Source organism: Euphorbia lathyris, chromosome 3 (assembly GCF_963576675.1).
Source record: "Euphorbia lathyris chromosome 3, ddEupLath1.1, whole genome shotgun sequence".
In the NCBI taxonomy this organism is placed as follows: Eukaryota; Viridiplantae; Streptophyta; class Magnoliopsida; order Malpighiales; family Euphorbiaceae; genus Euphorbia; species Euphorbia lathyris.
The window spans coordinates 26,756,126-26,783,038 of NC_088912.1; the positions used below are offsets into that span (position 1 = coordinate 26,756,126).

Sequence of the window (26,913 nt, forward strand, 5' to 3'; positions counted from 1 at the left end):
TTAGAAAAGTCTAGTATAATGCAATGAATTTATATTCTAAAAAGTAAATGAGAATCCATTAGGCTGAGTTTATTAGGTTTGCTCATAGAGCAGAACCGCGTTGCGGACCGTCTTGCGATGGAAGGGCACTCTAGGTTGTTGGGTCTTTCGACCTTTTCTTCTCCTCTGGTCTTCATCTCTTCTTTGATCTTGGAGGATATGGTGGGGTCAGTTTTCCTAGACTGATCCCGGGTTAAGCGGTTTTTGGTTTGTTTTTTTTTCTTTTCCTTTCCTTAAAAAAAAAAAAAAATTAGGCTGGTTTTGTAAAAAACCCTTTAAAAACTCGTTAATCTAATATTTTTTAGATTACATTAATTTATTTCCATTAACACCTCCTATCTCCTATCAAACAAGGGCTAAAATATGGCAAAAATATACAGTTTCAGTCTCTCTCACACACAATCAAATATGGCAATTCTTATTCATGTATGCACTCTTGTTTTCCTCCTAGCTTTGCTTTCCCTATCATCCCACGTTTTTGAACCTTCAAACTCAGGTACGCTGTCCTCTCTTGCTCTATTATGACGGAAAAAAGTGAAATAGTTTACACCTTTGCCTTTTCTGCAGATATACCAAAAGTACCCAATTTTGCGTTTTATTGTCTTCATCAATGATGATGTTTTCAAAGTGTTCGATTCATCTCCAATTTAATGTTTATGCTTCTTTGGAGGTTTTATTTTTCTTTAGGTTTTAACTCTGTCTAGAAGATGTTGTTAGAAAATAAAGGTTATTTTGTTAAAATAATTCATCATGTTAAGCTGATTTTACTTTTTTGCTCCACGCAAGTTTTATTTATGTTGAAAAGCTGAATTTGTTCCAAGCATATTGGAAATGTAATATGTGCCAATGGCTTCAAAACACTAGGGATTGGTTTCAACCTTTTGGACTTTTCATGTTAGAATGCTCAGCAGTCCCAATCTTAGCAAAATACAGTATTATTTAAAGATTAATGTCAATCCAGTACCTAAAGATTAATGGATGCTGATTCCTGCTGTTATTCTGAATTGAAGGACAACTATTTCCATCTGTCTGCATAGCTTCATGGATGGGATGCATTTGGGAATAATGTTTCTTTTGGTTCTGTTTAACACAAACTTAGCATGCTCTTTGTTTGTTTATGTAACTAAAATTAAAGATTGAGCTGTGCTTTTTGGTTCACTTCAAGTGGCTTTTTTTCAGGGTATCTAGATGTTTCCAACTGCCTGGCCTTTTGGAACTTGGAGACAAATATTTGACAAATTTTTTCCAAGATGCAAGTTTTTATACGTCAACAAGATCAATTTCAAGCAACTGAGTCATTAATTGTGCCCCGTATACCAGTAATTACACTTTTATTACTTAAACGTTCATTTATGAGCTCGACGTTTTGGAGGTTTAACTTGGATGATGTTTCCTTGGTGGATGACCTGTTCTTGCTCTTGAAAGTGGTTTTGTCCGATTCAATATTAGGTATTCTGATTTCTCTCACTCTGACTGCTGATTCCGCGACTCTGCTTTTGTCTCCGATGCTAGTGCAATTTCAGCAGCCAATTTGGGAAGAGTTTTCTGTGAAAAGAGATGATAATAAAGCCAAGAGTTTAATCCTAGAGGGCTGTGTAGAAGTGCTCAATGAAGCCCTTCAGTCAGTTCAATATCTTGGGTACTATCTACAAACCTTTTGGTATAATTAACTGTATATTATGTTTATATACTATGATCCCTGTAAACATATATTACTTGTTTATCTTTTAGGCCTAATACACAAATAACCCCCTGAACTTGTCCAAATGTTGCAACTGCCTCCCGAAGTTTCAACTGTAACAACTTACCCCTCAAACTTGTCCAATTGTAAAACATAACCCCAAATTGTTGACATGGACTGCAATTGAAGAAACACGTGAAATACAAAAGCTGCAACGCTCGTGGAGTGTGATAATCGGATCTTTGGCGTGATACGAATCCGGGGAAACGTTTTTATGGTTGCTTGAAGTACGGGGTAAAAAAATTCTCAATTTGGGGTTATGTTTTACAATTGGACAAGTTTAAGGGGTAAGTTGTTACAATTGAAAGTTGGAGGGGGCAGTTGCAACATTTGGACAAATTCAGGGGGTTATTTGTGTATTAAGCCTATCTTTTATATATGTACACATATATTATTTAGAAATCAGAATTTCAGCAGTGAAGATACTGTTCAGATTTCTCTTAATAGGCTAAAGGGAAATGATACAAACCTCTAATTGAGGCTACCTTTTCATATATAATTTATTTTAACAGCGCTTGAATATTTTGGTGCTGGGAATTTTTACTTGAATTGTGTTTTTGGGGAACTTTATTTGCGCTTATGGGCTATGTTTCAGGCAGAGAATCTCACTTCAGGCACAGAATCTACTTTACCAGCTAAGCTCATAGAAACTACTGAGCTGAAACTACTGAGTCGTTACAGTGGCAACCTCTTCAGACGTATGTTTCTATCTCAAAACACTTTGCAGTCAGAGCTAATGGGGTCAGATTTCAGGGCACAATTAATGACTGCAACCTTGTCATGCAACAACTCTTATACCACGTGAGTAATCCCCTTTACTTTGAAGTTTTTGAATTCCATATCAATTGCATTTTACTGTGTCACAACAACTCATATATTTGATGCATGATCTGCTTGTGGCTCCAACCAGCATTAACTTAATAAACTCTCTCTGTTCTTATCTTTCTTTTTAGAACAAGGGAGGAGAAGATGACACAGTGTTGTCAGTGAAATTAAACGATACCTGACACTATAAATTCATTAGCTGTTGTAAAAGTTATACGCCAAACACCAATAAATTCATTAGCAGTTCATAGTAAGTGAAATAGTTGATGCAAACTTCTGTATTAGACTAGTTTTGTTACAGATTCCATGTTTGAAATTAATTTCTTGAGGTCTTTCGAAGCTTTGCTTGATCTTTTTGTTTGTAGCTCTGGCACGTATTCTAGTCAAGCGTTGTGAATTAAATGAATATTGGATATCCTCTTTAATAATTGAAAGATAAATTTCATTTTGTGGGTGCAGCCCTTGGCTCAGCTGTAATAATTGAATTTCTAATGGTGCTTTCTCTTGGAGTAATTCTTCTATTCTTCACTTGCAAATTTGCAATTCTTCTTGTGGATGAAAAACAAAGCAGAAAAATCCAGAACTTGCAGCAGACCAGTGTTCAGAATACGCTGAAGGAATCTGTAAGTGAGCCTTTGTATACATGATGCACTTATTCATCGATTTTTTCTTCAATATCTTACAGCTGATTATTTATTATATAAATGTGTTTTCATACACTTGTTGGATAGCTTATTTGGAGCATGAGTTCTTATATAAATTGTTTGAATTGCTATTTGAGAACAAAACTTCCTTCACTAGGTGTTGTTCAAGACTTCTTTCACTCTGTGGTCCACCCTCGAACTTAAGACAGCATAGCTTCCATGGAAACAAATTGTATATTCAAGAGAAATGAACTTTAACTTTTCTCTAATATACTTAGGATTCACTATCAAAACCCTTCTGTAACAATTTGTCATCTTCAAAAGATTCTTCCTGGTTTTCTCCTAACGAAAAGCCAAATCATATTTAATATGTTTGATTCATATAGGTCACTGCAGATCCCGTATATTATCACAATGCTTCATTGTTAAATCATGTAAACAAATAGCTTATATTTTACATTCATTACTTGCCTAATATATTCAAAAGGGCTTCTACTATGAAGCAGTAAAAGTAGAGTCATTTCATTGGGATTTCAAGAAGAAGAAATGAAAATCACGAGCAGAAGACAATAACAACTTTCAATACGTTAATAAGTTTTCAACAATTTAAAAAGATAATAGTGTGAAAAGGCTGCATTAAGCTTAGTAATTCATGTTGAAAAGGCTGCTTGATTCTGCAAAATCAACTGATATTGAAGCTGATTCTCCCTCATCCTTTCCCATTGATTCTCCTGGATAAAAAACAGGCCTAGGAGGCAATTTGAGATTTTTCATCTCTACAACTTTGTTCATTGGAGGGTGCATTTGTATACACCATAAATCTATCATGATCAATTTCCTTACTATTTCTTCTCTTCTCTGTTGCATCTTCTATTTCTAACTTTCTATTTGAGAGCTTATCATAAACCCAAAATGGATAGTAAATTTTAGCTTAAATTCTCTATTGATGCGTCCTCTTTAGGAACTCTCAAGTTCTTCCTTTTTCCTGCCATTTCCAATAGCAGCATTCCGAAATTGTATAAGTTTATTCTGCGAAATCCCATTTTAAAGAGGTACAATGATTCCTGATCACATAAGATATCCTTCCCAAAATAGGATTCTACCAAAAGAGGATTCTAACTGATAAATACTAATATATTCCTAAATAATAAAACTCCTAAATAGCAAAAGACGCCTAAACAATAATAAAAACACCTAAATCTGTCTTAATAATAAATAATAACAACTCTTAAATAATAAAAACCCCTAAATAATAGAACATAAAATAAAACAATTGTAACAAATGTTGAAGACAAAATTTGTCTAATGACAAGATAATATCATCAAGCAAGCTTGTATTAACAATGAATAAGATTATTAAGTACTCAACAATTTTAAAAAGATAAAATAGTATTTCTTCCAGAGTCTAAATCCATTTACTACAAATATTATTAAGTGTGATTTTTAATGAGGCTGCTAGATTCTGAAACATCAACTGAAGATTGCTCCCCATCCTTTTGCATTGATTCTGCCGGATATAAAAGAGGTCTCTGAGGCAATTGCAGACCTTCCAAATCTCCTTCAAGCATCTCCACAACTTTGTTCATTGGAGGCCGATTTGATGGTTCCATTTGTATGCACCACAATCCTGTTATGATCATTTTTCTTACTATTTCGTTCTCTTCATCTGTTGCTTCTTCAATTTCTAAGTTTCCATCTGAGAGCTTATCGTAAACCCAAAATGGATAGTATATTTGGCTCAAATTCTCTTCTGGTGCATCTGATGGTGGAGCTTTCAGGTTCTTCCTTTTGCCTGCCATTTCCAATAGCAACATTCCAAAACTATACACATCGGCTTTGTATGAGACACGTCCAATATTCTTGTAAAATAACTCTGGTGCCATGTATCCTATTGTTCCTCTTGCAGCTGTGAGAGACGCAATGCTTCCTGTTGTTGGATAGAACTTGGCAAGCCCAAAATCAGAAATTTTTGGACTGAAATTTTCATTGAGAAGAATATTATGAGGCTTAATATCAAAATGAAGAATTTGAATGTCGCAACCTCTATGGAGATATTCAATACCACGAGCAACTCCGAGAGAAATCTCGTATAGTTTTTCCCAACTTAAAGAAACAGATCTTTCTGGGCTAAAAATATGACTGTCAAGAGATCCATTAAACATGAATTCGTATACGAGAGCATGCTTTGACTTCTCGGAACAAAAACCAATCAATCGCACAACATTAGCATGGTGAATCCTGCCAATGGTTGCAACTTCATTGATAAAATCTTGTCCATTGGCTTTAGATTTTTCTAACATCTTTATTGCAGCAAATTGGCCACTACGAAGTTTTCCTTTATAGACAGAACCAAAGCCTCCTTTACCCAACAGTTCCTTGAAGCCTCCGGTCATCTTCTTGATGTCTGAGTAAGCATATCTTATAGGCATAAGATTGTTTTGGCCTTGTAGAAATTCTTCAATTGTGTCGTAGCCTGATAGATGTCTCCTTCGCCACTTATAGATTAAAAATGCTAGTACCAGTGGCATCCCACATAAAAATCTTAGAGTCAGAATAATTCCTGGAAGAAATTTTTTAAAGCATTCAATAGCAAGGAGTAATGATCATAATGAATTAATAGGGATTTCAGTTTTTATACACTGTCATCTTTAAGATGAATTACCAGGGAAACTCAATGCATAAATGCCATATGTGAACCAAATTATAGTAGTAGCATCGCTGCCGGCGTAGTTTTCTGCGTGGAATATGAAAAATAAATAATGAGATTGTCCAAGATACGTTGATATCAGATATAAAAGTTTTTTAATTAAAAACATTAAACTTGAGCACAAAAGTAAATAAAATTCACAACTTAATAAAATTAAAAACAACTTTTTAACTTCTAAACCGCGGTTGTGTTCTCGAGAATTCCCATGGAATAATCTACTATTCCATCAATATGAACAGATAGTATAGTATTTATATTTATTTATTCATTATCATTATATAGTCAGTTGATAAATTGGATATTCTATAAATAGTTTAGTGCATAAATATTAAAAATTAAAAGCTTATAGTCAATTATATAAATAGTTTAGTACACAACAGGGCCAATTTTACATTGATGTAGACAATAGAACAAAGTGAAAAGATAAGTGAGAAAGATGTCAAGGAAAAAAAGCATAAGTGTTCAGTACATTACAAAAGTTTTAAAAGTCAAAGAAATAAAAAAATAAAACATGTACGGCTATTTTTATCTAAAAATATTAATGTCAGCTTTCTTTTACAAGTTGTGAAAACTCGCTACAAATTGTAAGCTTTTCTTGAAAATATATTTTATAGCTGGAAAAGCTGTAAAACTGCTTTTAAGGTCCAGTAAAACAATACCAAACTGACTCTAATATACATGAAATATACATGATGTTGAGAGATAATAATAGAAGGAGCAACGAACATACCTTGAATATTTCGTAGTATATCTAGATTTAGATGACCACCTTCATTAATTAATTAAGAAAAGAATATGTGAATCAGACAATATATATAAAGGATATTAGGATCATATTAAAATTAGTTTGTAATAAATACTTAAAAGGTGTCATTTGCTTTCAAACTTGAATTGAGTACTTTATTAGAAAAAATCTAGTAGAATTTATATACAAATGAACATGAGTTCTTTGGTATTTGGTATATATGTATATACACATGACATTTTAAAAATGAATTCGAATTCGACACCTTCAAATTTTTTTTTTACAGATTGCTGATTAATATTTAGAAAGTATTTGAATTTATATTTTTTCAAATGTACTTAATTTAAATTCATTTCTTAATAAATTTCAACATTTTATTCACAATTAACGCCACTTAATTAGTTCCACCAAAAATTTGAAAAGTGCTAAAGTTCAAAAGGAAAAAGTTTGAGTCCTAATTTCGGTTCTTAGCCTAGTATGCCCTAGCACCGTCTGGTATATTTTTATGGGTCGTTCGGTATTTGGAGGAGATATGGATAAAGATAAAGGTTGAGATATAGATAATAATAAATGATTGAGATAAGCATAAAAATAAGATAGTAGGACTTGTAAAACAACTTGATTAATTATTAAGAAAGTCTTGCATCTTTAACGAGGGTTACGACTAGGGTTTTGCGTCTTCATCAACGGATTTGTCCATTTGCTTGCTGCTCCATCTTTCACCATGGATCTTGAGATTGCTTTCATTAATGTTGTCATCATTGAAGAGGAAAATCAACTTCGGTTGGAGGTACTTGTAGAGGTTTTGACTGAGCAGGCTGTCCGTCGCACTGGAGCTTTGTAGGGCGGCTGCTCACTGATAGGTCTTTCAAGGTTCCGATAATGAAAAACACATTTGCAGAGCTATGGCAACCGACGGAAGGCTTATGGGGGGGGCATGGACGTTCGAACAAAACACCAATGCTTTCGTTCATTGTCCTTGTTTTCCACAGAGCTCTGGGTGTAGGTCTTTGCCCTCCCAAATGCCTTCATGTCTGTCAGGGTGGCTGCCAATGTCGGGCATTTCTTGGGCAAATATGGAGAGGCAGATCTTGATAACTTCACTAGGGAACTGCGAACCTATATGCGAATCAGAGTTAGCCTGGATATTACGAAACTGTTAAAAAGGAAAATGCAGATTGGCATGGTAGGGAGTGTGTTCTCGTGGATCATGTTCCGCTACGAGCGGCTCACTACATTCTGCTTTTTTTTTTGTGGATCCATCAAACATGTCGAAATTTTTTGCGCTCGATTGTTAGAAGTTTAGGACCCTGATAAGGCAAATAGACCATATGGTAGCTGGTTACGGGCTTCGACTCGTCGGTCCCAAGCTCATCCACAATCCTGATTTCTCTTATCAGCGCCCCCGATAGCGTCTATTTGGTCGGTTTAGCAGAGTACTATGAGGAACCCTAAGTCAGGTGAGTGTCCACATGGGAGATATTATGAAAGAGCAGGTGGGAGGGGCTCAAACTGGTTGACTCTCTTTCAAGTGGCAAAGGTTACTTATGAGGATGCTAGCTGTGATCATGTCATTTTGTACCTAATAGTCCAATAGCAGTGCGAGTTTCAGCATAGAAGTTTTCGGTTTGAAAACTCATGGTTTCTGGAGGAGGGCTTGTTGGAGTGGATTCTGGAAGCTTGATATGGATCTGAGGCGACTGACTTAGTGTCACGGCAACGTAAATGTGGGATGGCTTCGAAGTCGGTTTCAGGACCAAATGTGGGTGTGCAAAGGGGATATAAGGAGGCTAAAGAGGAAAACTTTTAACATGTCCCAATCTTTATTTCTTGAAGCTTGTGAACGTCTGGAGTCCTTGCTGCTACAACATGAGGCCTTTTGGTGGCAGCGATTGTGACATCTGTGGCTAAGTTCAGGGGACCTCAACTCGAGGTACTTTCATGCTTTGGCTTCAGGGCACCGTAAGAAGAACGTCATTCACCCGCTGTTGGATGACTCGGGTTGGCTTAACTGGTACAGTGAATTGGATTCCCATCTTTTGCATTATTTTCAATCCATTTTTTTCGTCTTCTGGGTCTAAGCCAGATTATATCCTCCATTATGTTACACCTAAGCTTTCGCCAGAGCTGAGTGCATGATTGGCAAATTAGCGATCTTGGTTATAAAGGCTCAAATTTCACTTGTTCAAATGGTAGATAAGGGGGAAGTGATCTTAGAACGTTCAGATCAGTTTTTTTGGAGACATGATCTTTTTCCTCTAATGTGTGTCTAGACCCTATCTCATCATGGCTCAGATCATTACCATATTTGCTTGAGACAGATGGATTTTTGCTTAGTTATAAGAAACATAAATGACCATTCCGCATATTTGCTTGAGACAGATGGATTTTTGCTTAATTATAAGAAACATAAATGATTTGAGAGGACGTGGATGCGTGAAAAACAATGTTAGAGGGTTACTGAGGAAGCGTGGTGAGATGAGGGGTGGTGTTACTACAAGGTTAAAAGGTGTGTCCACCAATTAAAATAGTGGAATGCATCTTCCTTCAGGCATGTGAAAAATCGGCTCTGTCAACTTTACTTATGAGCTGCATGATATTAAAAATAGGGAGTATATAGATGATGTAGTAGCGGTGTCTAGAAAGGGTGATAGAATTATGAGTGTTAAGCTTGTGATAGGGGATGAGGTTGTGAATGTCATAAGTGCATATGCACCACAAATAGGATTAGACGTCTCTGTAAGACAAGCTTTTTGGAAGGACTTGGAGGAAGTGGTGCAACAGGTTCCTAGGGATGAGAAGATGGTACTAGGTGGTGATCTCAATGGACACGTGGGTTCTAGGCGAGATGAGTTTGAGAGTGCTCATGGACGTTTTGGTTTTGGGGAGAGAAATGAAGCAGGAAATGATACTCTGGAATTCGCTTCAGCCTATACACTTGGTTTACGAAAAGAACCTCCCACTTAGTGACTTATCGGAGTGGCGGCAATGCGAGCCAAATTGACTTCTTCCTAGTAAGGGGTGCTTGGAGAAAGAGTTATATTGATTGTAAGGTGATCCTTGGTGAGAGTATGACAACCCAACATAGAGTAGTGGTGCTTGATTTTCGAAGTAGGAGATGTATAAAAAAACGAACATCACAAGGGGAGACTAGGATTAAGTGGTGGAAACTGCAAGGGAAGAACCAGCAAAAATTTGTGGATGAGATGGCCACAAAAGATGTTTGGACTTGTAATATGGATTCAGATGTAGATTCGACATTGAATAAGATGGAGCATAGTATAAGGGAAATAGCGAAGGAAGTTCTAGGGGAATCTAAAGGTAGCATGCCACCGGATAAGGACACATCTTGGTGGACAGAAGAAGTACGACAAGCAGTAAAGAGTAAGCGAGAATCCTATAAAATATTGGGGAAATGCAGGAGTGATGAGAACGTCGAAAAGTACAAAGAGGCTAAAAAGGAAGCAAAGAAGGTCATACGAGATGTTAGAGAAGGTGAATCAAGATTTGTATACAAGATTGGATACGAAGGAAGGGGAAAGAGCCATATATAGAATTGCTCGGATGAGAGATAGGAAGACGCGAGATCTCGGAAAAGTTAAATGTGTGAAGGATGTGAACCAAAAAGTCCTAGTTGGAGATAAAGATATCAAGGAACGATGGAGGTCCTATTTTGATGACTTATTTAATGGAGATTGTAGACAAGATGTTGGAGATATAAGTATCTCTCATGATATGATAAATCATGACTGCATGCGGAGAATTCAAAAGGGTGAAGTCAAAATGACATTAAATAAGATGGGATTGAAGAAAGCAGTAGGACCTGATGGCATCCCTATTGAGATCTGGAGATGTTTGGGAGAGAGAGGAATCGAATGGTTGACGACATTCTTCAACAAAATTTGGAGAAACAATAAGATGCCATCAGAATAGAGGAAAAGTATCCTAATCCCTTTGTATAAGAACAAAGGCGATGTCTAAGATTGTGCCAATTATCGAGGAATCAAATTAATGAGTCACACTATGCAACTTTGAGAGTGAGTGATCGAACAAAGTCTAAGGAGGACAGTGAAGATCTCGGAAAACCAGTTTGGCTTTATGCCGGGAAGATCAATTATGGAAGCCATCCATCTAATGAGACAATTAATGGAGCATTATTGGGATAAGAAGAAAGACTTGCATATGGGTTTCATTGATTTGGAGAAGGCATATGATAAGGTACCAAGAGAAGTACTTTGGTGGGCCTTAGTAAGGAAAGGTATTTTGCGAAAATATATTAACATCATAATGGACATTTATGAGGGAGCGGGCACGAGTGTACGCACCAGTGTTGGGAAGACTAAAGAGTTCCCTATTACAATTGGAGTGCATCAAGGTTCTGCACTTAGCCAATTTCTTTTTGCCATCGTTATGGATGAACTAACGAGTTCACTTCAAGACGGTATACCATGGTGCATGTTGTTTACAGATGATATTGTGTTGGTTGATGAGACAAAAGAAGGTGTGGAGAGGAAGTTGGAACTATGGAGACGAACTTTGGAATCTAGTGGCTTTAAGTTGAGCCGAAGTAAGACAGAATATTTGGAGTGCAAGTTTAGCGGCGATAGGAGTAGGGAGGCCGGGACAATCATCCTGGCTAGGAGAGTTTTCCGGGGCTCGGATTGCTTCCGGTATTTAGGCTTATTATCCAAACGGATGGAGAAGCAGATGGAGATGTTGCTCATAGGATTAAATCTGGTTGGTCGAAGTGGAAGAGTGCTACGGGTTTCCTTTGTGACCCCGGCATGCCAAATAGATTGAAGGGAAAATTCTACCGTACGACAATTAGACCTGCATTGTTATATGGTACGGAGTGTTGGGCAGTGAAACATTGGCACATTCATAAGATGTCGGTGGCGGAGATGCGTATGTTGAGATGGATGTGTGGTCATACGAGAAAGGATCGAGTGAGTAATGAAGTAATTAGGACAAAAGTAGGGGTTACACCTATTGAGAATAAAATGAGGGAAAACCGACTAAGGTGGTTTGGTCATGTAAGACGAAGATCGCTTGATGTGCCGGTTAGGAGGAATGAAGAGTGGCAAAGGGAGATAATGGTGAGGGATAGGGGAAGACCTAAGCAAACTTGGAAGAGGGTGATCGAGAGTGATATGAGTTTATTAGGGATTGAGGAAAATATGATACTCCCTCCATTCTCAAATAAGTGTCGTTTTAGATAATTATTTTTATTCTTTTTTAAGTGTCGTTTTCGTTTTTCAATAAAATTTAGTATAGTTTTTTGGTCTAAGCATTTAAATTTTATCTTGATTTATGTGTTTTTTAAGCTTTCAAAGTTTCTTCTCCAATCATTATAGGAGAGAGAATTTTTATTTAGTTAATCCATGTAAATTTATTAATTTAAGTGCACATTAATTATGTTTCTTAATTTGTGTGAAAATTCTAAAACGACACTTATTTGAGAATGGAGGGAGTAGTGGATATGATGGAGTGGAGGGAGAGAATTTATATCGTTGACACGACTTGATTTCACGGTTTTCTATGATGGTTCATGTTAACCGATTCCGAATCATTTCGGGGCTAAGACTTTATTGTTGTTGTACAGAGATCTATGAGTTTCAATTAATGGAGGAGATAATGTGAAAACAACGGGCTCTTACGACCTGGTTTAAGGAAGGTGATAAAAACACTTGTTTATTCCATGACAAGGCATCTTCACATCAGAAGAATAATCACATTCAACGAATTCAAAATGGTGGTGGAGAGTGGGTTAATGGTGATGTGGTAGTTAGGGGTGTGATTGAATATTATATTCTAGATATGTTTTCCCCAGGGCAGTCTCAGATTCATTGAGGAAGTGGATTGTAGTGTTTTATAAAAAAAAATTCGAATTACTGGATCAACCATGAGGAGAGATTAAAGCTGATATATTTGAAATTCATCTGAAAAAAAGTTCATGGACCAGATGACATGCCTTCTCTTTTTTTTATCCATCTTATTGGGATATAGTTGGGCATGATATGATTCAAATGGCTATGGATTTTTTCTTTTAATTTGGAAATTATGTCGAATGAACTGAACCATACCAATGTTACTTTTATCTCCAAGGCCAACAATCCCTTGAGACTCTAGGACCTTCACCCCATCAATCCGTGTAATGTTCTATATAAGGTTTTTTTCCAAATTTTTAGCTAATCGTAGTAACCTAACCTTAAATGATGTAATTTGTGAGATAGAGTGCCTTTGTACAATGGTGCACCACCATTGATAGTAACCTATTATTGGATTCAAAGTTTTTCATTTTATAAATAAAATATTGAAGGGTAAGAAGGATGATTTTGCATTTAAACTTGATATGATCAAAGCATATGACAAAATCAAATGGGTTTATCTAGAGAAAATTATGGATTGAATGGTTTATTTGCCTCATTTTATTTCTGCTACCTTTTCCTTTCTTGTCAATGGGCAACTAAGGGGTCTTGTGAAGCCGTGCAAGAGTACACGTCAAGGAAATCCCTTATCCCTTTATCTGCGCCGAGGGCTCTTAGCAAGAATAAGGAAGGAAGTGGTTTGAGGGTACTCTTCATGGAATTAAAGTAGGGCATGAGAGTCCGATTATAAGTCATTCATTGTTTTGCTGATGATTCTGTAATCTTTGGGCATTCTAATGCAGAGGAAGGAGCCACGGTGAAGAAGATTTTAGCCCACTATGAGCAGGCCTAAGGTTAAATGCTGAATTTTAATAAGTTAAGAGATCTCTTTCAACTGTGGTGGTGATCTATCCTGAAAGCGTGATCTTATTCAGTTAGCATGCGTGAAGGAAATTGTCCATTTGCTTAAATGCCTCGGGATGCGGATGCCTAGATTGGTCGGTCAAAAAAGCTATTTTTCACTTTCTTTTAAAATGATTGGCTAAAATAGCACTCGTTGATGATATTCTCGGGTGTAGGCTGTCACATGAAAATTGGAAATTGTTTTTCCAATTTGAAAATCAATAGGAAAATATTAGTGCTTAATGTTCAAGATTGTCTTGATCTGATTACATGGAGAAGTTTTAACAGTAGTTGTTATCGCCTGGTTCATTTGGTATAATAGGAATAAATGGGTGCATGACAATATGCATGTTGATGCAAGGACTGTTATAAAGAAAAGATCAGAACCTCAAGGAAGATTGGAAGCATTCGATGAGGAGGGAAGATGGTGTTATTGGTTCACTGCTAACACCGACGAGATGCCTCTTGCGCTTTAGCAGTCTCTAGAGTCTTCGTTTGTCAAGATTATTATTGACGCTACGTGGAAGGAGTGGGTGGATGGAACGCATGTATCAGTATTCGTGATGAAGGAGTTTTTATATTGAACACCCGGTCTGTTAGGTCACTTGGATGACTCCCAATTCACACTTGGACACGTATATTGTGACCTGCTTAATAATTAAAATAGTGAGGTCTCCATGTTACACATTGCAAAATATGTATGGAAGGTCATCCATTTAACATGGAAAACCTGATGCTTCTAATAATTTTCCGTGATGAAAAGGGTGAAGTTCTCCTTGTTGTAGCCATTTTGACCCGTGTTAGCAAAACTACAATTTGTGTTTTGGGCTTCGAATTCGACAAGGACGGGGCTGGCGGTATATAGTGTTGGAAACAGACAACTTGATAGTGGCCAATGCTTTAAACATAGAACGAAATTAATCCAAAATCCAATTATTCTAATGGAAGAAGCAACTCTTTTTAATCGTTAACTCTTAATATTTAGAAAAAATGATGTTACATATGCTAACAAATATTTTTATTTTTGTAAATGAAATATATATATATATATATATATATATATATATATATATATAAGATCTAGGCTTATTAAATCTAAGTATTAGTATTTGTTGAATCTCCACCCTATAATTTTAATAAGTTTAGATCTAACGGTGAATGATAAACTCTCTCTCTCTCTCTCTATATATATATATATTCAACCAAGTTATTGAAATAGTTCTTACCGCATAGATTCAAAATATACTGACACCAATCTGCAAAACAACAATAATAATTAATTTTTACAAGAATAAATGAATATCATAATTGTTGTGCGGAATTAACGAAAGATAAATAATAAACAATTGAAAACACAGATTTACGTGGTTCACCAACGTTGTGTTAGCTAGTCCACGGGCAGAAGGAGAATAGTATTTATTACTTACAGAGAAGAACAGATTACATGATTAGGTTACATAATGTAGTATTTATAATAGTCAATCTAACCTAATCCTACTTGGAACTCATGATCCTAATCCAACTAGGAACCCATGATCCCAATCCAACTAGGAACCCATGATCCCACAATGTCCCCACGATTCCGAATCCAACTAGGAGTCCGAAACACACTACTACTCCGAATAGTATACTGATTCAAGGCATTACGACAAATCTCCACATTGACTTGAATCCGCCTGGAAACATAACAGTTGCACCCATGATAGTGCCAGATGAACAGACTTCTCCCTCTGCCTCAGAGTTGCCCACAGGCAACTAGTAATCTCTGATGTTTAGCAAGTCCAAACAGTGTTGAAACTTGCTCTGTGGAACGGGCTTGGTAAACATGTCAGCAGGTCAGCAATGCCTACCTTCTTCACCTTGACCCTCTTCTCACTTCTCAGAAAATGATACCTCACATCTATATGCTTGGTCCTCTCACGATGAACCTGATCCTTGGCTAAACAGATTGCACTCAAGCTGTCACGGTATACTGTAGCCTGATCATGATGTAGACCAAGATCACTAACCAGTCCTTTAAGCCAAATCCCCTCCTTAACAACTTCAGTCAGTGCCATGTACTCTGCTTTCGTAGTAGACAAAGTCACTGTAGGCTAAGTAGCTTTCCAACTGACAACTGAACCGCCAAGAGTGAAAACATAACCAGTCATAGATCTTCTACTGTCAACATCTCCAGCATAATTAGAGTCTGAAAAACCTGTCACCAAACACTCTGTATCACCTCCATAGATGAGACCAACGTCAGATGTACCTCTTAAGTATCGAAAGATTCTCTTCACAGCTTGCCAATGCTCCTTGCCAGGTTCACCCATAAACCTGCTAACAACACTAACAGACTGTGCAAGATCAGGTCTAGTGCAGACCATTGCATAGATCAAGCTTCCTACTGCACTAGCATAGGGAACTCGAGACATGTACTCCTTCTCTTCAACAGACTTAGGTGCAAAGGCAATAGACAGACGTACACTTGCAGCACTAGGAGTATCTATGGGCTTTGCGGTAGACATGCCAAATCTTGATAAGATCTTCTGAATATAGCCCTTCTGCGATAGAAAAAGCTTCCTTTTGCTTCTGTCTCTGTAAATCTCTATTCCCAGAATGTTCCGAGCTGCACCCAAATCCTTCATCTCGAACTCAGCGCTGAGAAGACCCTTCAACTTTTGAATGTCGTGCTTCTTCCTCGCAGCTATCAACATGTCATCTACATACAACACCAGATAGATAAAAGATTCATCTTCTAGTTTATTGTAATAGACACAACAATCATATGGGCTCCTGGTGTAGCTCAGCTGCATCATGTAGCTGTCAAACCTCTTATAGCACTGTCTGGGAGACTGCTTAAGTCCATACAAGGACTACATCAACTTGCAAACATAATTCTCCTTTCCAGGAATCTGGAAACCATCTGGCTGAGTCATGTATATCTCTTCCTCCAAATCTCCATATAGAAAGGCTGTCTTTACATCAAGTTGCTCAAGCTCCAAATCCTGATGTGTAACTATAGCTAGCAACACTCTAATAGAGGTGTGTCTGACCACTGGTGAGAATATCTCATTATAATCCACTCCCTCTCTTTGATTGAAACCTCTAGCAACAACTCTAGCCTTATACTTGACTCCATCTGCATGTGATATCCATTCCCTCATCTTGAGAACCCACTTGCAAGTAATAATCTTTCTCCCTGGAGGTGGTATGACTAAATCCCATGTTTGATTCTTATGAAGAGACTCCATCTCATCTCCCATAGCTGCAAGCCATTTCTCAGAATCGGTGCCTGAAACAATTTCTTGGTAAGTTGATGGTTCACAAGTGTCCACCTCTTCAGCAACCTGTAGTGCATAGCCCACCATGTCCTCATACCTCATAGGTGGCCCAACTCCAACCCTCCTAGGTCGATCTTGAGCTAAGCTACGATGTGTAGCTTCAGATGGTTGAGAAACTGATGGTGTAGATTCTGGTAGCTCTATTTCTGCTTCTAACTCTTGTTCCTTCAAGCCACTCTCACTCTGTATGACCTGAAACTCCACCTGTTTATCAATGCTATCAGTTTGTAGGCTTCACAATGGGTCTAAGCATAGATTTTTCGTTAAAGACCACATTTTTGCTCAGAATGACCATTTTCTCTGATGGAGACCAGATCCTGAAGCCTTTAACTCCATCTCCATAGCCTACGAACACTCCCTTCTTGGCTCTTGGCTCTAGCTTACCCTCATTAACATGGTAGTAACCCAAAAGCTTTCAAATTTGAGTAATCAATAACTTTTCCTGACCACATTTCTGTAGGCGTCTTGAGCTGTATGTCGGTGTGTGGTCTGCGGTTAATCAGATAACATGCTGTGTTCATCGCTTCAGCCTAGAATCTTCTATCTAACCCAGCGTTAGAGAGCATGCACCTCGCCCTCTCCAGTAATGCCTGGTTCATTCGTTCAGCTACACCATTATGTTGCGGTGTATTCCTGACTGTGTGATGTCGAGCAATCCCTTCATCCTTACAGAACTGATCAAACTCAGACGAGCAGAATTCCAGACCATTACCAGTTTGCAGCCTCTTATCTTCTTTCCTGTTTGGTTTCTTCTTTCCTGTTTGGTTTTCCACCAATGATTTCCACTGCTTGAAATGCTTGAAAGCTTCACTTTTATGCTTCATCATGATGACTCAAGTCATCCTTGAATAATCATCAATCAGAGACACAAAATATCCGTGACCTCCCAAAGACTCAACTAGAGATGGACCCCAACAATCAAAGTGGATGTAATCAAGTGTGCCTTTTGTTATGTGAATAGCTTTGGGAAACTTGCTGCGATGTAGTTTCCCAAAGACACAGTGTCCACAAAACTCCAGACTCTTGATTTTATGACCACCAAGAAGATCATCCTTTGATAGAATTTGCATCCCTCTTTCGCCCATATGACCAAGTCTCATATGTCATAGCTTTGTCATTTCTTCCTGGTCAATCTTTGACGATGCATCATTAGCTGAACCTGTAACAGTGGAACCTTGCGAGAAATACAAAGTACCATGCTTCACACCTTTCATAATCACATCAGAACCTTTACAAAGATGCAGAACTCCATCTTTTCCTGACCAGCTGAGACCCCTGCTGTCTAGCAGACTTAGAGATATCAGATTCTTCGTCATCAACGGAACATGCCTGACTTCATTCAACGTGTAGAACTTACCATAATGTGTCCTCAACTTGATCGAGCCTATTCCAACTGCCTTGCAGACATGACTATTAGCCATTGAAATGCTACCTCCATCTACCTGCTTATAAGTTGAAAACCACTCTCTCCTTGGACAAATATGATAAGATGCTCCAGAATCAAGACCCCACACATCAGAGTGATGAGTGTGTCCATCAGCAACTAGAGCAATATCATTTTCAGAGCTGGTGTCGCCATCTGCTACAGCAGCAGAACCTGGTTGATTTTCTGATTTCTTCTTCTTTGGACAAATAGTTTTCCAATGTCCTTTCTCCTTACAGTAATTACAGGTGTCGTCTGGCTTGGGACCCTTTGAGAACGGCTTCTTAGACTTCTTCTTTCCACTGTTACCCTTTCCCTTACCGCCGCTGGCAAACAGTCTAGAGCCCTTATTATCTGCACCTGTATTGTTCGCCTTATGGCGCAACTCCTTGCTATGAAGAGATGACCTAACTTCTTCCAGAGTCACAGAATCTTTACCAACAATAAATGATTGAACAAAATTCTCATATGAAAGCGGTAAAGACAACAACAGAATCAAAGCAGTATCTTCATCTTCAATTTTCACATCAATATTACGTAATTCTAGTAATAATGTGTTCAATTGATCTAAATGATCCCTGAGTTGCGTACCTTCCTGCATTCGTAGGCCAAATAGACGTTGTTTCAGAAGAAGTTTGTTTGTTAGAGATTTCGTCATATATAAGCTCTCTAACTTCATCCACAGACCAGCAGTAGTCTCTTCGTCTGAGACCTCAGTGATGACGTCATCTGCGAGGCACAACATAATTGTCGAATGTGCCTTTTCTTCCAGAATCGCCATCTCAGCAGTGACTTCTCCCGTTGTCTTCTTCAACGGCGTCCACAGACCTTGTTGTTTTAACAAAGCCCGCATCTTGATCTGCCATAGACTGAAACTATTTCTCCCAGTAAACTTTTCGATTTTCACGTTCATTGCAAACATCTTTCTCTCCAGAAAACAAAACCCCGATCGGAAACCGAAAGCTCTGATACCAGTTTGTTGTGCGAAATTAACGAAAGATAAATAATAAACAATTGAAAACACAGATTTACATGGTTCACCAACGCTGTGTTGGCTAGTCCACAGGCAGAAGGAGAATATTATTTATTACTTGCAGAGAAGAATAGATTACATGATTAGGTTACATAATGGGTATTTATAATACACAATCTAACCTAATCCTACTTGGAATCCATGATCCTCATCCAACTAGGAATCCATGATCCCAATCCAACTAGGAACCTATGATCCCGCAATGTCCCCACGATTCCGAATCCAACTAGGAATCCGAAATACACTACTACTCCGAATAGTATAGTGATTCAAGGCATTACGACAATAATAATTAGGGTAAATAATTATGAGGTCTTTATGTTTTTACTTAACACGCTAGTAAGTCCATCATATTATTATAAGGTCCTTAAGTTTTATCTTGATCAATTTTTTAGTCATTCCATTTGTTTTTATAAATAAAAGTTCAAAATTACCCCTAGTTATATACATAAAAAATTTTATTTTTTATTTTTAAATTTAATCTAATTAATTTTAATGAAGTTTTTGATCTTCATATATACCGAAATTAATATACTTGAAAAAATGTATTATTCATTTTCTTAAATTTATAATTATTTTTTAATATAATACCTTTAAACTAACATTAAATATTATTATAATTTTTTTAAAAATCATATATATATATTTTTTTTCTTTATTCGGTAAAATTTATTAGAATTGTAAAAACTTTTTACAATGATAGTCTTACTCCTATTTTAATAATTTTTGAAATATTTTTCATTAATTTTTTAATCAATAAATTTTACGTTATTAAATTAAAGTTCTATAATTATATAAAAATTAATAAATCAATTACTTTATATTGGAGTTTATATTGAAGAGATTGTGATTATGTAGGAAAAAAGAAAAAAATATAAAATAAGAAAAATAGATGTTTTATTATTAAAACATAGAGTAAAAGGTAATTTTAGCATTTTAAAATTTATTTAGTATAGTTTGACCATTGACCCAAACATAAGGAGTAAGGACTGAACAAAAACAAAAACTCGGGGACTATATAATTATTTCTAAAACACAGGAATTGGATAGTGTATTAGATAAAAACACACGAACCTTGTAATTATAAACCTTAATATTTATGAATATCGATTTATGAGGAATATTTAAGAGAAACATATATACAAAGTTAAATTACCTTGATTATAAAAAAAAAGTTACATTACCTTGGACTGCCAAGCGTACTGTCCAGACATAATCTACAAATATATAATTTCAAAAATATATACCATTAATTTTCACTCAAAAATATGAAATTTATTACTCCCTCTGGTCCATAAGAGAAGTCTTTCTAGAGAGTCTTTTTTATTCCACAATACATGACATTTTGTTTAAATCTATGCACATTAATTTACTTTTACCAAATATACCCCTATTTAAGTTGACTTTTTATCTTGGGAATAGATAAAGTTACTAGTGGATGCAATTATTACAAGGTTAATAAAGTCTTTTACTTAAAATTAATTGCATTTCTTAATTAGTGTGCATTAACCTTAAAAGACTTCTATTGTGGACCGGAGGGAGTAACTAGTAATCGTTAGTAATACATATATAAATTATATGGTATCTAAGAGTAAGGAGAAGTTACCTTCGAATAGGTAGGGAACCCGCCCTTGCAAAAACAAAACGCGACAATGAGAAGTCAGTATCTTCATTATCTCAATTAAAAGTATAATCACAATATATATTGTTTTAAAGGTCCAATTTATTATTCCAGTTGTCTTTTTGTCTAGTTCGTTTTTGTTGTACATGCTTCAAGCTCAAAATGATATTTACGTGTGGACATATGTCAAAAACTAATAAAAAAAATGGGTAAATAATTTATTAGTCTCTTACGTTTTACCCAACACACTGTTTAGTCTTCTTATTTTGAAAAATATATTATAAGGCCTGACTTTTACTAACCCTTTGGTCATTTTGTATATATTTTTATACTTTTAACTGTTATATTTGGGATAAACAGACATACATATGCCTGTCCTAAAAGTTAAGATATGTTTGGTTAAAAATCTAAAAAAAATAGACAAAATGACTAAATGGTTAATATTGACAAAAGATAGGAATCTTATAATATGTTTTTCAAAATAGAAGGACTAAAGAGTTTGTTAGGTAGAAAGTAGAGAATTAATAAATTATTTACTCATACAAAATTCTTATTGGGCTTTATAAGCTTAAATTTTTGGGAAAATTACATGAATATCATAATTAACTACAAAATTACAATTAAATCACATTACCAAACTTAATTCTTAATATGTCATTATTCTCTATATATTAGGATTTTACACTACAATTTAAAAATTCTAGACTTCAATTCATAAATCATAAACCCTAAAAAAAAATATTCTAAACTTCTATTTTATAAATTCTAATCCTTAAAATATATTAAAAGTACTGATTTTACTAGTTTGATATAATCCAAAATTATGATTTGATATAGTTGTAAATAATTTATAAAAGATGAATTTCGGTGTAATTTTCCCTAAATTTTTAGTTTAGAAAGAATCTTAAAGCGACCATTGTAAATAAATGATGTATAATAAATTATATGAAATGTGTGGAAATGATTAATCCATTTGTATAATAATGCACAAAACATTACATACCTTGTTGTTTGCAATTAAAATTTTATTTACTGTCTACATAACATTGTATAAAATTGGTATGGTGGTTAAAACCGGATCAGAATCGGAAAAAATAGAGGGTTAAGGATTAGAGGTTTAATTGGAGTTCAAAAAATCATGTGAAAATCATATTTATATTCACAATTAAAATTATAATATACTACAATATTAACAATATTAATAAAATTATACTAATAATAATATTTCTTTAATATCAATTCATAATATTTTAAGATATTAATATGACAAAATAAAAAATTATTAAAATTCAATATATATATATAAATTGAAAAAAAAATAATCTCTTTGTTTTTTATGAATAAAGTTTAGCTGTGGTGTTTATTTCAAAAGGTTGGCCATCTCGTAAGCTACCGAAGTGAAGCATGATCTTATTTTCCTAAAATTTATTAATTTTTATTAATATTTTATCATGTAAATACAATATAATAATAGAATATGTATTTTATAGTTCAATTTAAATTATACAAATTTATTAGATATTTAGATTTATTTGTATATATTTAAAGTTTAAAAACAAAAACAAATATTTAAAGTTTAAATACTAATTAGATGTTATTAATATTGAGCAAATAAAATAATTACGATATTTATCTAAGTAAAAAAATAGTAAACATAAATAATCGTAAACATAAGTCAAATTGTTTAATTATTTAATAATATTTCATTATTTAATTATGATATAATTATATATTCATAAATAGTTAATAGAAACATAAGTCAAATTGTGGTGTAGTGGTGAGTATTAATGTTTACAATTGAAGGGTCTAAAATTTGAATCACTTTCCAATCTAGAATTGTGATCGGTTCGGATTGAACTGGTCGACCATAAATAGAATATTCAATAAAACATGTAGTAATTTAAAACATGTACTAAAATAGTAGTATAAAATTATTATTTATTCTTTTAAATTTTTATTCTCACCTTTTTTTTATTGTTTTATATAATATCTTTTGATGAGGACATTTTTAGCTCAAAGGGGTAGGCACCGGGTCACGCGGAGCATGAGTTAAATCACGCGGAGCGTGGACTCGTTGCTAGGAAAGGAGGAGGAGAGCCGTTCGAAGAGGGCCATGTTCAGGAGGTCGTCCACGCGGAGCGTGCTTCAAGACACGCTGAGCATGGATGTATTGCTCGAGAGGGAGGAAGAGATGCATCCGTTGAGGGCCAAGCTTAGGAGGTCACTCACGCGGAGCATGGAGGCTATGGGTAGACTTCCTCGCCAAGCATTTGATGGAGGAAACAAGGGTTGAACTTCACTTAATTACTGTCTTTCCACTGTCCATTATTTACACCACTGCCATTACTTATTATCACCCCTAACTTACCCCTAGAAGTACTTCTTTGATTGTACCCTAGGGTGGGCTTACTAGTCTTTATCCCCTTATTTAGAGAGGGTATAAAAACCTTTTATTTTATATTGAAGAACTTTATGATTATCAAACTTTTACCCTCCATTGGAGCTTGGATTTATCCAATATTAGGATTACTCATCCTTCAACTCTAGCTTGAGAAGTTTGTAATCTTTGTCGGTTTACGATTAAAACCGTCATATCAACTTAATCTACATCAGTTGGTATCAGAGCCGAGTCGTTTTTCTTTCCGGAGACTTCTTCTCGAAAATGGTTCAACCACATATCCAATGCGAAGCCATGAGATCCAATGAGCAAAGATTTGAAGCAATAGAGGGCGTGTTAAAATAGTTGACTGATTCGCTTCGAGAGTTAGATGGGAGGCACCAAACGAGTACCCGGGAGTTAACTCTCGCCATTAAGGGACTCAAGCTAGAGGGCCGAAATACCCAAGGACAAATAGCCGGAGATCATCACCGGCGACAAGAAGAGCCTATCCGGCCTTACCCCGATCGACAATCGACACCACCCCCTAGAAAGAACCACATACCACAACCAATGGACCTTCGGGTTCGTGAGGTAAGGCGTCCTAACGCTGCTATCATTAGAAATGCCGATAGTGACAGTGATTTGTTTGATGATTTTGAGATAAATAGGATTACTAGAACTATTGGTATTCGGAATGATGTTGGTATTGTGGATGATAGACATATACATGCTAGGAATATGAATGATGTTGTTGGTCCTATGCATATGAATGCTAGGAATTTGGATGTTTTGAAGGATAATGCTGTAGGTGGTCACGAAAAGGAAATTATGTTATGAATGACCTGTATGGGGGTAATGAGAATGAGAGAGGCGGATATAGAGATGAGGTGAATGGAAGATGTGGGTATGGAGGAAACTTCGATAGGGATGATGCCTTCAAATTGAAAGTTAATCTACATTCGTTTGGAGTGGAACTTGACATAGATGGGTTCCTTGATTGGCTACTAGAAATGGAGAGGTTCTTCGATCATGCATGCATACCGGAAGATAGAAATGTTTGGTTAGTGGCATATCGGTTGAAAGGGGAGCCTCGGTTTGGTGGGATAACGTGAAAGAAGGGAGAAGAATGAGAGTGTTAAATTTATGCTTTAGTAACTGCTATCTTATCCTGTATTTATCTGTATGATTTTAGTCAGTTGCAGTGGTTATTAAATCACTGATTTATAGGAAGTAGTTATTGCACAGTTATTCTGTAACTGTGTTTCTGCTGTATTTAAACTAAGTATCAGATCAATAATATATATACTTTCTACAGCAAATTGTGTTGTTATAAAATCAGCTCATTCATTTTCCAACAAATGGTATCAGAGCTCTCTTCTTGAGGGACTTGTGAATTTTTTATTATTTCTTTTTCTCTTCTTCTTTATGGATTTGTCACAAACTCCATTTATTGCATTAGCACCACCTGTTTTCAATTGTGAAGGCTATCATATTTGGGCAGCAAGGATGGAAGCACATCTAGAGGCTAATGATCTCTGGGAAGCTGTTGAAGAGGACTACGAAGTTCCTCCATTGTCCAAGAATCCAACTATGGCGCAGATAAAAAATCACAAGGAGAAGAAATCAAGAAAGTCGAAGGCCAGGGCTACGTTATTTGCTGCAGTCTCATCTGATATCTTTATCAGAATCATGACAACGAAATCAGCTTTTGAAGTCTGGAATTTCTTGAAGAAGGAATTTGAAGGAGATGAGAAGATCAAAGGAATGAAGGCTCTTAACTTGATCAAAGAATTTGAATTTCAAAAGATGAAGGATTCAGAAACTGTCAAAGAGTATTCAGACAAATTGCTTAGCATTGCTAACAAAGTAAGATTACTCGGTACTGAATTTCCTGATTCTAGATTAGTTTAAAAGCTTCTTGTCACTGTTCCTGAAAGGTTTGAAGCAACCATTTCTTCTCTGGAAAACACTAAGGATCTGTAAAAAATTAGTGTGGCAGAGTTGTTGAACGCTTTGCAGGCACAAGAGCAGAGGAGACTTTTGAGGTCTGAGAATTTTGTTGAAGGTGCATTATTTGCAAAGGGTCAATCTAGCCAGGGAGAAAAAGGGATGAAGTACAAGAAGAATAAATCTGACTTTCCTCCTTGTCATCATTGTGGGAAGAAAGGTCATCCACCTTTTAAATGTTGGAGACGACCAGATCAACAATGTGAGAAGTGCCAAAAGATGGGACATCATCAAAAGATTTGCAAAAGCAACACTCAACAAAATTCAGAAACCCATGAGAAAAATGTTGCTCAAGTTGCTGATCACGAAGAAGATGAAGATGAGTATCTTTTTGTGGCTTCATGTTTTGCTCCTGGAAATTCAAGTGATAATTGGCTTGTAGATAGCGGATGTACGAACCATATGACTTATGATCGTGCTTTGTTCAAAGAGCTAGATAGATCAGCAGTTTCCAAAGTTAAAATTGGAATGGAGAGTACATTCCAGTGAAGGGAAAAGGTGCAGTGGCTATTAAGAGCACTTCAGGTACAAAAATAATCAAAGACGTATTATTTGTGCCTAACATAAATCAGAATTTGTTAAGTGTTGGCCAACTTCTTGAGAAGGGTTTCAAAGTTTTATTTGAAATAAATCACTGCATTATAAAGGATTCAGCAGACAAAGATGTCTTCAAAGTGAAGATGAAAGGCAATATCTTTGCATTGAATCCATTGAAGGAGGAGCAAAAAGTGTTTACTGAAACACAAATTAATTCATTAGTCTGTGAAAAGATGATCTCATCAGGTTTGAGTTAAAATTTTTTGAAAGAGGCGTTGATTCAACAGAAGGAAATTCAAGAGGAGGCTGAGGAGAAAAATCCTACTTATACTACTGCCTTTGTTTTAGCTGAAGAAGAAAATGCCAACGATCAAAAAGAAGATAAAGAAGGGGACTTTCACGATTTTAATAGTTTCTCTGAAACTCAAACTCAGTTTGGTGATTATGATGAGATTGATGAGCATGAGGAGAAATTACTTGAGTCATTTTTGTCCAAAGACTCATGTCCACAGCGCACACTTGCAGATCTCATTATTAAAAAAAAAAAAACAGGACACAAATGTTTCTTTAGAGTTCCTTAAAAAAAACAAAGCAAGGAGGAGTGTTAAATTTATGCTTTAGTAACTGCTATCTTATCCTGTATTTATCTGTATGATTTTAGTTAGTTGCAGTGGTTATTAAATCACTGATTTATAGGAAGTAGTTATTGCACAGTTATTCTGTAACTGTGTTTCTGCTGTATTTAAACTGAGTATCAGATCAATAATATATATACTTTCTACAACAAATTGTGTTGTTATAAAATCATCTCATTCATTTTCCAACAGGGAGGAAGGGAGCCGATTAGATCTTGGTTGAGGATGAAGTCGATGTTGAGGGAGCGATTCTCACCACCCGACTACGAGCAGTACACTTATAACTCCTACCAGAATTTCTCACAAGGGTCTAGGAGCGTGCATGAATACACCTCAGAGTTCTTAAGGCTTTCGGCAAGAGCTAACTTGTCGGAAACCGAAAGCCAAAAGACTTCAAGGTATCTTGAAGGACTACGGTATAACATTGAAGACAGAATCGGGACACAAATGGTGATTCGGGTTCAAGACGTTAGGAATCTTGCC

General features: G+C 35.9%; 1 protein-coding gene and 1 long non-coding RNA gene across 7 annotated transcripts in view; one reads left to right on the plus strand and one right to left on the minus strand.

The window, feature by feature from the left end:
- The first annotated feature begins 398 nt into the window (after positions 1-398).
- Positions 399-26,714, plus strand: LOC136222436 (uncharacterized). 5 transcript variants are annotated; one of them, XR_010685642.1, is made up of 5 exons: positions 399-535; positions 1,219-1,678; positions 2,376-2,581; positions 3,065-3,228; positions 26,623-26,714. It is a non-coding gene; the product is annotated as an uncharacterized lncRNA (long non-coding RNA). The 5 variants fall into 5 exon arrangements; XR_010685639.1 differs by lacking the exon at positions 26,623-26,714 and adding an exon at positions 12,304-14,114; XR_010685641.1 differs by lacking the exon at positions 26,623-26,714 and adding an exon at positions 13,372-14,114.
- Positions 4,489-26,913, minus strand: part of LOC136222434 (LEAF RUST 10 DISEASE-RESISTANCE LOCUS RECEPTOR-LIKE PROTEIN KINASE-like 2.2) — a 29,983-nt gene continuing 7,558 nt past the window's right edge. Inside the window, exons 2-7 of one of the 2 annotated variants that reach the window (XM_066010192.1) lie at positions 20,857-20,880; positions 20,435-20,467; positions 14,698-14,727; positions 6,687-6,725; positions 5,912-5,983; positions 4,489-5,761 (exon numbers count right to left, since the gene is read on the minus strand). In XM_066010192.1, the coding sequence (XP_065866264.1) occupies positions 4,680-5,761; positions 5,912-5,983; positions 6,687-6,725; positions 14,698-14,727; positions 20,435-20,467; positions 20,857-20,880 (1,280 nt within the window). In that variant the 3' untranslated portion in view covers positions 4,489-4,679. Of the gene's footprint in view, positions 5,810-5,911; positions 5,984-6,686; positions 6,726-14,697; positions 14,728-20,434; positions 20,468-20,856; positions 20,881-26,913 lie in introns of both variants that reach the window. The other variant, XM_066010191.1, reaches the window with a different exon arrangement.